We start from the raw sequence: 14320 nt of genomic DNA on the forward strand, positions 1-14320 counted from the left end.
ATATATATATATATATATCCATGCGTCTATTTTCTGTCACAAAAACCATACACCTACGTCCAAAACTGTAGAGCCTTACGAGTATGTCATCCGGGATGAAAGACGTGTACCTACATGGCAAACGTATGATGGTTTTGTTTATGCTATTTAGCTAAGGAACCATAAAAATGCGACAATTATAATCTAGTATATTTAATTGTAAGGTGACACTTAATGGCTAATTATTTCTCTGTAATAACTGACTGCATTTTCACACCATTTACTTTACATGAAAACTACCTTTCACATGATGGATGATACATAGAAGGCAGAACATTATCGTATGTGGGACAATGACTATCCTCCATGGAGACATTCCCAGATACACGACAGCCATTCAGAATTATAACAACGACTTACACATGAGTCCATATAGATAGCAATCATGACCATTTTGGTCTCAGTGTGTTCAAGCCATTCGGCAACGGACTTATGTGAAAACTCTCGAACGTTGCTCCGATTAATTCATCATCACGACGCTTTCTCTGGGTCTCTAAAAGACATCCACATTAGACATCATGGATACCCATCACGACGTGACATTCATAAAAAGTTCTTTTAAGTGTTTACTAGAGTTACATTAATTAGGTAGATATCGTTCCTAATTCTTCAAATTAAAATGTGGTCACTTATGAAAATCAAAATCATCAGACTAATGGAGCGGTAATATTGATTTTCATAATGGTTCGTTAAATAGCTTCAGAAGTGGATACAATTGTTTAGTGACATCTATATGCCAAAATACTTGACAACACACAACCCATTCCCCGAGTAATACGGATATGTGTTGTAGGCGCCTTCACCTTCATTAGATTTGTAGCTTCTTTTGCACATTTTTCATTTCCGTTTCGCAGTTGCCTGTTTCTCACGTCCAATTAGGCAGCAATTTGTTTTAAACGAAATGCAAATGGTTGCAAGTTTCGTGGCCTACCGTTATTATTGCGGTTGTTTTTTAACGATCGCCCGGCCAACTAAAGGCGAAAAATCGTACGTTTTTCAATCAGATCGTCAAATGTTCGTTTCCGCAAGAGAATGGCCGAGAAAGTGCCGACACGACGGAGTCTTGATAGGGAATAACGTTCTCCAACGTCCAACCAATTTGCCAGCACTTAAGGGTAGCTTTGCATAAATTTACCCCCGTCGATAAGCCGCTTTAAACACTTCCGTCGGTTACTTTCAATTTTGTTGCAGTCAAGTTGCGAGGCGACCAAGATGGCCGACAAACACGCAATACACCTACATGTTCAATTAAATTTCTAATAAAACAACTCAAAGGCAATTGAAATTATCAGCAAGCACACCAGAATGATTTGACTCATTATTAATATGTTTAGTATCGATTCACTTATTATTAGATACCAGCAAAGGATAGTAATACTTCAATTTTAAGTTGACGGTGTTTGCCTGAAAGCAATTGCACTCGTTATCAACGAGGTTAGTGGTTCTAAAGTAAGTATGTAAATGTAAAGACAAATTTGGGTGCGTATGTAGGCAATCATTCTCGTGAACTAATATGGAGTAATGTGGTTTGCTTTTTAAAAATCCCATGCCTGTATATATTCTTAATCGTATACCTAATTAAAAATTATACTTTTAAATCAAATAGTCTCTTCAACTGTTACAATCTTAATATGTTTACATATAACTTCTAAAGTATACGTACCTACCTAAAATGTAGTCAAGGGCGTTACACCGCAGATAGGACTTAAAGAATGGGAAGATATTTTAAATTCAAAAATGTTACATTTACACATAGGTAATAATTAATATCCCAAAGCAGATTTCAAACAGCAGTTCGTCATTTCGATACTGTCAACAACAACGGAGCTGTCTGTGCCGCGCTGATGAGATCCAATAAAGATCGAAATCGCGATCCGAGTCCTGCAGTTTCAACAGAATACAGACCACTTCGAATCATTTTATTCGATTATGGTAACGTGCCTATCACGTTGAGGTTAGCTACGCCGGGATTCGTTTCGGCAAGTAGATATCCATATATTTAAATGGACCTTGTTGGAGCATACGTAATCCTAAAATGTAGCATCGTACTACAGATGGCGTTTACCGCGCCATTTGTGGTATTTTCTAAAATCCGTTTCCAGTAGATATTTATTTAAAAGTAGGAATCTCAAAAAATTATAAACTTTTGAAATAAATCGACGATTCGTAAGTACAATAAAACGCCGCTTTTCTGTTCGTCCTTGTGGCGGTTCTGATTTGTGAGAAAACGGTCGCACAAAGAGCGCAATTTCAGTTTTCAATTACCACCCTCATTGCGACGGCGATGCAATAAAGATAGGGGCGAGTGGTCGCTGTACACATATACACATACACACACATGTGGACGTATGGGAAACCCTCGTTCTACCGCATAAATACATAGTAAAATGATGTTTTCGTTATGACAGCAATTATACGTTTTCCACTTGGCCGATTGCAAGACGGACACGCAATCCGTCGCAATTATAAGTAATTTCCACTTTTATATACTAACTGTATGCAACATGCATCGTACAACAACTACTAGATGCCGACAAGGTTACACGGGTTGCATTTTCAACCCCCTTCCCTCACTTACATGCTTGTAACTTACACTGCAACTGCCTAAATATTACTTACTCATAATAATTAGCATATATGAATACCCAATCGACACCTTGACAACTTTCTTTATTGTAATTGCCTTATTCTTACAAATATTGTCAACAAAACGAATTGTTTATATTAATAAATACCTCGATAATCTATGAGAGTTAAAGATGACACAGTTAAGTAAAATCCTTCACGAATTATGCTTCATAAAAGAAAATACCACAAATGGCGCGGTAAACGCCACCTGTAGTACGATGCTACATTTTAGTATTACGTATGCTCCAACAAGGTCCATTTAAATATATGGATATCCACTTGCTGAAACGAAATCCCGGCGTAACTAACCTCAACGTGATATGCACGTTATCATAATCGAATAAAATAATTCGAAGTGGTCTGTATTCTGTCGAAACTGCCAGACGCGGATCTCAATTTCGATCTTTACTGGATCTCATCAGCGCGTCGCAGACAGCTCCGACAGAACACAGACCAACTTTTACCTGTTGTCTTAACAGCGCGTTTTAGAAAATACGACAAATGGCGCGGTAAACGCCATCTGTAGTACGATGCTACATTTTAGGATTACGTATGCTCCAACAAGGTCCATTTAAAAATATGGACATCTACTTGCTGAAACGAATCCCGGCGTAGCTTCATAAAAGTTGATATTTAAACAGAACCAAATGTAGGTCGTTCATAGTCAGTTTAAAATCCAAACGACTCATTTGCTCCTCCCATTTCCATGCTTGAATGAGCAAGAAACCACATCACTAGAAACTCAACAATAACAATAGCAACAACAGTAATATATCTTTCGTTATTCTCGTTGTCACTACGGCTAACCACTTCTGGAAAAGCGCATTTACATTTTCTAAGGGGCAGCAATAAAATCATTAAAGTTTGTTTGATTTATGACCGCCTGTTAAGAGAGTAATTTATTTGGGGCCGAAAGGGTGCGCGATGGGGAACTTTCGTTCGGTTACTTCACTCAAGCAGACAAGAGACAAGCGGGGCCGACTTCACCGCCGTCCGATGAAGAACGAGAGCGGCGTGCGGCACGGCGGTTGTATAAAGTGACTGTTAATGATACGTGTAAGCAAAGGGCCGAACTACTCCTGTCTCCTGTGGTGGCTAATATTATTATTATTAGTATTCCCATTATTACCCACCTATAAGAGGGTCTTCCTGTGTTTGTAGTTTGTTCCTACTGTAAGAAATATTCACATTGGCATCGTCATCAGAATTCTCCTTCAGAAGTTTTAGAAACCCGTGAAAACTGGTGCATTTTTAAATGTTTAGAGAAGAAGCAAGCACTATGAATTTTTGACATGTTCCGAAGTGTGGGACACTTGTTGATTGGAAAATGAAGAAATAATCGTATTGATATGATTACAATACAACATGATTACAGTATGGATTATTGATATATTCTGAATTAAGGAGTATTGGGCACCTTGGCTTTTCCAAAACTATAGAAACCCGAGATAAAAATGTTCAGTCTCTCAGAGTCTCTGAAAGCGAGACTCGAGTCTCCGTCTCTCTGGTGTCGCTGAGAGAGACAGTCAAAAAAACTGTTTAGCGTCTCTGAACGAAAGACTAGAGTCGCTCATAAAGAGATCCTCATTTTGTATCCAATCTCTGAACGAGAGACTCAAATCTCTCAATAAGTAGTGTCTCGATAGACATGGTTAAAATTTTCTAAGTTGAACATATTTCAGAGATCCCAGTCTTTCTACGATTTTTCAGTTTTATTCATTCAGTCTCTCTGTGAGAGACTCGAGTCTCTGAATTAACAACTTTATCGTTCGAGTCTCTCATACAGAGACTGTGAGAGATTCATAAAAACACCTTGGCAATAACTGAGAGACTGTGAATGACTTTGAGAGACGCTCTCAGAGACGCTGAAAGACTCTGAGAGTCTGGAGAGAGACTGAAAATTTTTGTCTAGGGAACTTTGGTCAGCAATGATGCAAATTTGTAATGAAAGCTTTGGAGTATTCCAAATCTGACACAATATGGAATACAAAGCGTCTTGATATTCCTCTCTTCTTAGGTGAAAATTATAATACATTTTCAAGACATTTTGCATTTGAACCATAGAGGAGAGAGAGGTACGTCTCTCTTCTAAAGGCTTTTTGAAAATTAATCGCGTAAATACTCATAAACTCAGCCATGCTTAAAATATGTTGTCATGAAAATGTTTCCTTATTCAGAAACAATTGTAAGTAGCATTAACTACTGTTACACAAGCATTCATATGTAAGTACCTGGAGCAATGTAAATAAACAGCAAATGTCAACATGCGCTTAACATTATTAGTTCGTTTCATTATATTGGTGAATCAACCTTCTAAGAATTTATTATGCAAATTTAATATAAACACTCGATCTAGTTGGGATGTGCACAGTTGCAAAATTGCGGTGGGCGAGCGACAGCGGTGTAATTAGCCGATGAACAACAGCCTGTTTTGCAGATACAAAACGGCGTTTTATATGTGGAATGCTAGTTGAATCAATAAATCCAGGTGTGCTTTGCCTCCGGTTGTTTTGAACAATGCTATAAAGATAAAACAAAGCCATGTGTCATTCACGGTTCCGTCATCAATATCTAGTGAATGTTCTGAATATAGGTACCACTGTAAAATTATTATAGGCGTAGCATGTGCGAATCAACCCAAATGGTAAAGGCAACAGCTCATAGAACTAACTTATAATATAGAAAATACAATGCGTACTAGTCACAATAATTTGTGCTTGGTATATCGCCACGCAGTAAGACACTGTGCGTTCAGCTAATTTAACGCGTAGGCAAGGAGGAAGATTTAAGAATCGAGGATGTCAGATAAGTCAGGAAGGGAAGAGTAATAGGGATATACAGCAGAGGATAGAACAAAGGTTGAGTGGCCTCAATAAAAAGAAGTCACTTCTGTGCCGGCGAACAGTTAATGTAGAAATTCGAAAAGGTTGTTAAACTTGTACGTTTGGAGCGCGGCGCTGTACAGGTGAGAAATATGGACGGTGGGCGCTGCGGAAAAGAAAAAGTTAGAATCGTTAGAAATGTGATGTTACAGGCGAGTGATGAGGATACCGTAGACAGAGAAGGTTAGAAATGAAGGGATTTTAGAAAGAACAGAAGAACGTAGGACTCTATGGAAGTCAATAAGAAATAGGCGAGATAGATTGATAGAACACCTTCTCAAGATTGAAGGTCTAATCAGAGATATATTAGAGGCAGAAACCGGAGTTAGGAGAAGTAGAGGTACACCTAGATTAGATTACTGTTCGCAAATAGTTAAGGATGTGGGTTGTTCTAGTTTGAGGGAAATGCAAAGATTACCTCAGGATAGGGAAGAGTGAAGGTGGGTATCCGGCCAGTATTAGGACTGACGACCTTATGATGATGATGAGATATTATAAGGAGAGGGCTTATTGTTAGAATATTTCGTTGGTATCTTGCTTAAAAAACGTCTTATTGAAAACTCTCGGAACATCTAGGACTCTCAGAATATGGAAACAATTATTTTTTCCGTCATTTGGGCATGTACTCATTATTGAGGCCAGCTTACCCGTACTTAATTGCAATATTAGACAGGTACGTACATATATGTTCAATTGGTCTACAGCAATTACCTAATATAATCAATGTATTTCCTCTGTACAAGCAGAAGGGTTTTCATTTCAATCGTACATCTTCACACGTAAGAGAACATTAGGGTTCGTTGAGTTGGGGTGTACTATTGTCATTTTTCAATTTAATATCTACGACTGTAATAATGGTACTTCTGAAGGTCCTATTAATAGGAGAATCAGTCGAACGGAAAACCGCAACAGCAAAAGGGTACGGGTGATTGCTGGAACATACGGTAGAACACATTTTAATTGATATTGATGGAAAAGTAATTGCCATAACCGTCATGACTAAAGGTAGAGGTGTATATAGAAGAACGTAAGTGCACTCCACCATATCATTTCTTATTTTCTGAACCATTATTTATATGTTTACATATACATAAGCATTAGGTATCTACTAGTATGTGCAATATGTCCATCTACTGAGAAACGTTGACTCTATCGTGAGTAACATCCAGCTCTAAGGGTCAAACTTTAGGAAAAAATGTTTACTTTGGGGGATCACCTACGCCCTCGACAGAACTACTAACAATATTGTGACATGGATATATAAAAAGCAACAATTTTATCAACTGAATCTTCTCAGTGATGGTTCTTGGTAGTCTTCCATCTTGCATAACGTTTATATCAAATTCTCTGGACCAGTTCGTGCTAGACGAAGTAGATTTTTGAAAATCTTATTACAGAAAGAGGAGCAGTACACAATTACTAGCTATACAAGTATGTTCGTCCATTAACTGAGCCATGAAATAATATCAAATATATATGTACTTATATACACTTAAATGACTTATGAATAATGAACAGATGTGTATCTAATCGCGCTTAGTAGCCATTGGTTATAATTAAAATTAAATACACAGGTGCTAAAGTAAATTAAAACTACATAGATAAGCAAATTACTAAATGATCCCAATAAACATATGGCGCCACCATGAAGCACCGTCACATTTTAAACCTTAACAAACCGTATCATTAGCAGAAGATTAAGGATGAAGAAGCGTTATGTGGGTTTTTGTCGTTTACCTAAAGCCACTTTCATTAAACCGTTCTTAACACTGCAGCAGACGATCCTTTTTTTTAATTTACGACCATAAAATCGCTTCGTCATCGAACGGCGCGCACATACACAAAACAAAAAGCTCGGGTATCGTACAACAAAAGGCGTGAATTTATTATGCATGGGAGCAGGTTATAACAATCTGAAAATTATCGTAATTTAGATGGGCTTCCTCCTATGATTCGAAAACTTCCATCACAATCAGTAGCGTCGAAGGCAAACAGAACCAGTGTCCCGCGTAGCTCACACCACTCTTAGAACACTTCTCCAATTCGCTCTGACTACAATCAGGGCTATCGTTTTTTGTTTAATCAGATGGCGCCACTGTAGTGTGAGGTCCTAAACTACGGCTGTCAAAGTTCGTATTACGAGCGCCAAAACTTGTATCTTCATTAGATGATTATATTAGATCATATTTAATACCCTAGAACTAAAATGTAAACGTATTGGCCATGCCACAGTGTTGCGCAGTTCCGTTTTGCTCGGAAAAGAAAGGCGGACATAAGTTTCCGAAAGATAAAAGTATCTCAAAGCAGTGGTTAATAGCGATTCGCAGGGTCAACTACGTCCCTTCTAAACATTCACGTGTTTGTAAAAAGCATTTCAACTTTGACGATTATGTATTACCTAAAGAATCAAATACAGAAAATCGTAAGTACCTAATGATTTTTCTTATTCCTAAATATCACCATTTGATGTTCCCGAACCTTGAAACTGAGAAGTTTTTAAGTAAATACCTACTTTGATTTTTTGTTAAAACATTTCAGCTACTCCTAAACTGAAACCAAATGCGGTGCCTAGTCTGAACCCAATTTCACAACAAGCTACATATTCTAAATACAAATCAGCAAACACATTAAAAGTATTGGTAGGAATTTCTGGCTCTGGATGTGTGACCTTCGTTTCAGATGCATATGGTGGATCTATCAGTGACAGAGAGTTGTTCGAAAAGTGTGGCATAATAAATCTTCTTCAAAAAGGGGACATTATCCTAGGTGATCGTGGGTTTAATATTCAAGATCTTGTTTCACATATGGATGTTACAGTAAACATGCCACAGTTTTTGAAAAAGGGGTTTAATCAGTTTGAAGCACACCAACTCAGACAATCAAAGAAATTGTCATCTGAACGTATAAATGTCGAGCGAGTCATAGGTTTAGGAAAAACATTCAAGATTCTTAGTTACAAGTTGTCATCTAATTTAGTACCACTTGGAGGAAGGATCATATTTGTGTGCTTTATGCTGGCTAATTTCAGGAAAAATATTATGTAAATAAAGATTTTGGACAGTTATAGGCACTTAAATAAAAGAAAAAATAAATCAATCATCTAATCTTTTATTTATCCTTTCCGTACATAGACATTCCTATTATCTTCTGAAATAATTAACTAAACATAAATTAATTATGTGTAACTGTCGAAATAATAACTAAAAATTTGGCAAAACATGAAAGGGATGTACTAAGTAACTTAACATCATACTTTACAAACTAAAATTTGTACTGTATTTGCCATAATTAATCTAAAGTATTGTTAATACTCGCAATATTCATTTAATTAGAAATATAAAAGCGCGCGCGTAGCCAACTCGTAAACAAACAGTGACATTTGACGTTTCGAAGACCTCACGCTACACAAGCGCCTCTAGCGGCGATTTCATACGCGATAGCCTGATCGTAATCGTAGTTGTATTATTTTGATGTGGAGATATAGGAGAANACGTACGTACGTACGTACGTACGTACGTACATACACACATCATCAAAAAAATTGGCTAGCATGCTACTAATATGTTAAAACGTGGAAATATAATGAAAATTCCGATTTCACTTTTCGACCCAATTACAATAACTTCCTAATGGGAAGTTAAAAATGAAGACATGCAACGATCCGATATAGATCCCCCAATACGTCAACCCTGCAGTAGGTACTTTTGTTGATGACGGTAATAGGAGAATGACCACAGTTGATGGTTGCAAGTTAATTTTTTTCCGGAAGCATTTTGAATAAAAATCGTTTATTATGCAGTCGCGGACGTGTTCTCACGTCCAGTGATTCGTTTTCTTATGTGATGCGGCAATACGTGTGTTATTACGCCCGATAAATTACAATAACTTCAACGGCATAATGAAGCGAGGCATGAAGATTGGCCAGAAAACCGATTGAATCGCAAATAAGCGGTGTTGCGCTCGACGCCCTCACGTTTTAACTGAAAAAACTGAAATCCATTGGCCGACCATCTCCATCTTCGGAGAGTTAATTCTTTTACGCTACAGGCACCTCATGCTGATTGCATGACCATGATAGGCGATCGATTTTTATGGCGATTAGACCAAACCATAAACTTCCACGATGGGAAGAAGCAAAATGGTTGGCTAATATGAAATTTTGCATTACCACGACTTGGCTGCCTCCAACCTCCAACTGTTTTTAACGGATTCAATTATCTATAATCTGTAGTAAAAGCCACAAAATTTTTTGATAGGAAAGCACATCATCATTTGCCGAACATGCAGAAAAATTTAATTTTCAATTCATTAAACAACTGAAGGGTCTCAACACAGCCTGATATATTAAGTATTTGGCGTGAGCATTGGGGAAACTTAAACGTTAATAACAGGAAATAGCGAATCAAGTTTGCGGATCCTTACGGTATAATATAAAGTCGGTTGGTAGTTTCAGACAAAGCCCTCTTTGATCCTAATTATGTGCACCTTGTGGTCACTTAAGCCCTATAATAATCGCTAAAGTGCAAAATCATCTCCGTAAATACATCTCGCCGTTCTCTAATTAAGCGTCAGCAAATTGCTTGTTTTTGAAAATTACCGAAAAGTGAAAGAAAAAGAAAAATTGGCACAGTCATTTAACACGTCGTCAACGACCGGCGCCTATCGCCCTCGTTCCCTCTTCACATCCTCGACCGCCATCCACCCGCAACATTAGCCGTCCGTCGTCGCTGCTGTGCGTTTTATGGGGGTCTCGTTTTCGGCGGTTGAAACGAAAGAGGGCCCTTCGTTCGTAATAAACAGCAGTTACAAGTTATTATAAGTAGATTAGTGCCGAAAGTGACAGTCACGTAGCCCGTAATGAGGTGGGCGGCGGCCACCGCTTCACCGCCTTCCCCACCGCAATATACCGAGCGATGCAGCCGCTCTTGTTTAATATAATTCATCATTTTTCAAACAAATCATTCAACCATTACGCTACCTATCTACCATATAACATCACCAACATAAAGTTTGCATTAAAAGTAAAAAAGTTGATTCACATGACTTAACACGTCGCTAAAGTGATTGGCGTTATATCAAGTTGCTATTATAGTAAATCCTCATCATGAATACGATGATTATGCAGGCTAACATAACAACGATTCAACCGCTTCAGCATTCTCATAAATATTAACTTTACTTATTCGCACCACACTAAATCATAGCAAAACAGTTCATCTCATTGATGTCATTTTGTACCAGTTGCTCATAAGAGCGATGATGATAATTTTGCTCATGGTAATGGTCGATTCAGTAAGCATAAAGAGACGCTAAAAATGCTTCCAGATTTCAACATATTGGTCGCAGAAACGAAAATGAACAGTATGTCTTTGTTACAGAACGAAATGGAAAAGGCAAACAGCAGTAGGGTTAGAACTCCTGGCAGAAGCTGGTAACTATGCAGCTTTCCAACGACTTTACGGTGCACCTCCATATGGTTGTTGGTACCCTCCCCAGTCGGGACCTGCGGCGGCGGCCCCCAGTGCGGCCGATCTCTACTACCGTCAGGCAGCTGCTGCGGCTGCTGTAACTCTCCAAAAACCCCTTCCTTACAGACTTTATCCTCCGGGAATAGGTCTGGGAATACCAGGACCTTCGTCGCACCTTGGTAACCTCGCGGCAAGTAGTTCGTTAAGTTCGCTAAGCAGTTATTACAGTAATCCGACTCCGGAAGTGCAACAGCCCCGGTCTCCCAGTCCCGGTACTCCTCTAGACCCCGGCTCTCCCGCAACGGCAGGTCGAAGGTCTCCAAGCGACGAAGAAGATACCATCCATGTGTAATTTTAAATCGGGTTAGAGGCAATGGGTCGATCATTCAAAATGAATAAAGGTGACGAATCTGGTTTAACTTACAATATTTTCTAGAGTTTTGAACGATCGACACATGTGTAGAACAAATTCCTGTAAATGTACATAATATACTTTCCATTTGTGATAAACTGTTTGTCTATTGTAAGATATGGATTTTGTTAATTTATTTGCGCTTTATAAGTGTTCTGTAGACAAACGGAGTGTTAGAAATTGAGGACGCATTTTGCTGTGTCCCAGTGAAAACTAAAAAAGTCTTACATTCCATGAGGGTTTTAGTACTTACACAATTTTAGTACCTAAATGATTTTAGATCAGCTATACAAAAGTTTTTGTGATAATAGACACGGTATATAGGTCTTTAGATATTCATCGTTTTTGATAGGATATGCCACATACTCATTGATTAATAACGCGGAGAGCAACACTTTTGTTCGAACAGTAATACGTACAAGAGACCTGTTTCGTTCTTCTGTTCTTTTTTGGTTTTATTTGCATCTAGACGTCGATGAATAATGTTGCTCGTGCGGAACATAAACGATTCTTGAACGGTCGAGTTCTTTTACGCGCCTTATACAAACAAATTACCAACTGTTTACTTTTCTATACGGTGGCGATTGATTCCGAAGACACCGTGGGAATTGATCAAGTCATCTTCTCGGACCAGTTCGTTGTCAAAAAAGAAACGCGATTTGATACACCGGATGCTGAGACTACAGCGACTCATCGCATCGGGTGGAAACGGTAAAAATCGATACCTACACAAAAACACCAATCGATACGATCGATCGCTGCGCTAGCGAGGCTTACTGTAGGTACGTCGTACATCGACGTACAATTTCGTGACGATCTGAGAGAGAAAGACCGAGTAGAAAAATCGTATTCAGTAAACGTGCGTAAGTGGACGAAGATTATTTTTGTGGCTTTTCTCAAATCGATATCGTAATTAAATTGAAAATGTTCAGCTTTTTGCATAAATAATACGAATTATTTACGTTCCGCCGAGCATAAAGCCGCATAAACGCAACTAATTTTATTGTCAAATATGGAAACGAATTAGTAACTACCTTTTCGTAATTATTCGAGAATCAAACCGTCAACAAATTGCTGTTGTAAACTATAATAATAAAAATATTTCTTTCGGTCTTAAAAATGGAGATTTTTGTTTTCTTAAAACCGCAGAACGAAATACATTTAGGTACTTGATGGGAATTCTAAGAGCTGTAAGAATTTTAAAATGTTTCGACAAAAGTGCCAGTCTTCATTCTTATTCTGTAAAACTTTATGACCTCAATCTGGACAATCACATAGTTACTAATAACGATAATTTTTTTCCATTACCTACTAATTGACCACGAAAACTTTTGTTTAGTCACTAATGCTATAATATTATGTAAATAATTTATTGTTTTGTATCCTTTTTATGTAAAATAGATATTATATTTGTCCATAACTAAATGTTAATCAATAGATTGTGAAGAAAAAAGAAGAAAAGTAAACAGGTACGTCTGAATTTTTGTTTCTTTGAATTGATTTGGTTTATTTAACGAAAAAGTTCGATTATATACAAATAAATCTACCTAAAAGATTAAAAAAATATCTGTAAGAAAACTGATTGTCCATAAAAGTGAAGGCAAAATACCGTACGTCAATATCATGTCCTCTTATATTGAACAGTTATTATACATATAAGATAATTAGAATATGATGGTAGGACATAAAAATTGTACATTTAAAAGACTGATTTTATTTAACAATTACCTACAACTTAACCATCCATTCAGTAATCCCCACGATCCACGCAGCAAACGCCATAGATACTCATCCCTAGTTATGAGTTCTTTCCGACAATTTGTGTCTTCATGATGCGGTGGCTGAATGAAACACATTCTTTGCTAGAGAAATCACCTTAACAATTATTCAAAATTCTTAAAAATAATTGCTCTTTAACAGGGAACTCTTAATCTATGAACCCCAAAATTTTTTTAAACATCAAAATGAATTTTAACCGAAATGTTTGAGTAACCTTTCATACATACAGACATACATTTATTCATCAACTTTTAGAAGCAAATGAAAATACAAAACATCCATACTAGGTAAGTGCATTAGTTTATTTATTAATAAGTACCTATATCTTCATCTACAGTCACCAAGGGCAAAATTTGATGTGTATTACTTACCTTTTGGTCGATACTTCGTGATATCGAAATAGAATCATTAAGACTTTGTAGTCCCTTCTTTACAAGTTTTCTGATGTTTGTTTCTGACTCTCTATTTCAAAGACCCACTCTCTTTTAGTTTGTAAAATTGACATTTTATGATTATTTCGCAGATCGCCCTGTAGACATTTGGGGTGCCTTCAAAAGCACACCTCTTTAGGTTACGCTTCCGTTACAACGTGGTCGCTTCGTAACAATGCAAATTAATAAAGGCGTCGAGGGTTAGAATGAGTGCGACCAGCCGTAACCCGTAGTCGCACCTGCCCTAAATATTAATTAGTGCAAACCCAACCCCGGTCTTCCTTGTGTAGCTGTCGACACTTTCTGCAAACTACCGCAGTTACACCTTTCAGCTTTCTTTATTAGTAGGTGTGTAATGTGCAGTGTTATTTTCCTTGATAATAGAATAAAGTTGTAAATGTAAACATAACACTTAAAATAGGCAGAGGAAAACTATCAAATGTCATTGGATAATTCTTTTCTTGTTTTCAGAGATTTTCATTTTTATTATTTGCTCATAATTTGTATGATAACCAAAACGTTTTTTGGTCCGCCTCTAATGGTTGCTCTCATACGAGGGTGGATTGATAAGTTTCCGGCCTGACCAAGAAAAACAAGGTTTTTAAAAATTTTTTTTTTTTATTTCTCAACATAATCTCCTCCAAGGCTGATACATTTCTCATAGCGGTGTTCCAGTCTATT

General features: G+C 37.5%; 1 protein-coding gene across 1 annotated transcript in view; it reads left to right on the forward strand.

Annotated features, from left to right (window-relative positions):
* The window catches only part of LOC108740573 (homeobox protein B-H1-like), a 46956-nt gene extending 33886 nt beyond the window's left edge, over positions 1–13070 (forward strand). The window contains exon 3 of the mRNA XM_018474933.1: positions 10928–13070. Coding sequence (XP_018330435.1) covers positions 10928–11369 — 442 coding nt within the window. The 3' untranslated portion in view covers positions 11370–13070. The remainder of the gene's footprint in view (positions 1–10927) is intronic.
* The last annotated feature ends 1250 nt before the right edge of the window (positions 13071–14320 follow it).

Source organism: Agrilus planipennis, unplaced genomic scaffold (assembly GCF_000699045.2).
Source record: "Agrilus planipennis isolate EAB-ADULT unplaced genomic scaffold, Apla_2.0 scaffold180, whole genome shotgun sequence".
NCBI lineage: Eukaryota > Metazoa > Arthropoda > Insecta > Coleoptera > Buprestidae > Agrilus > Agrilus planipennis.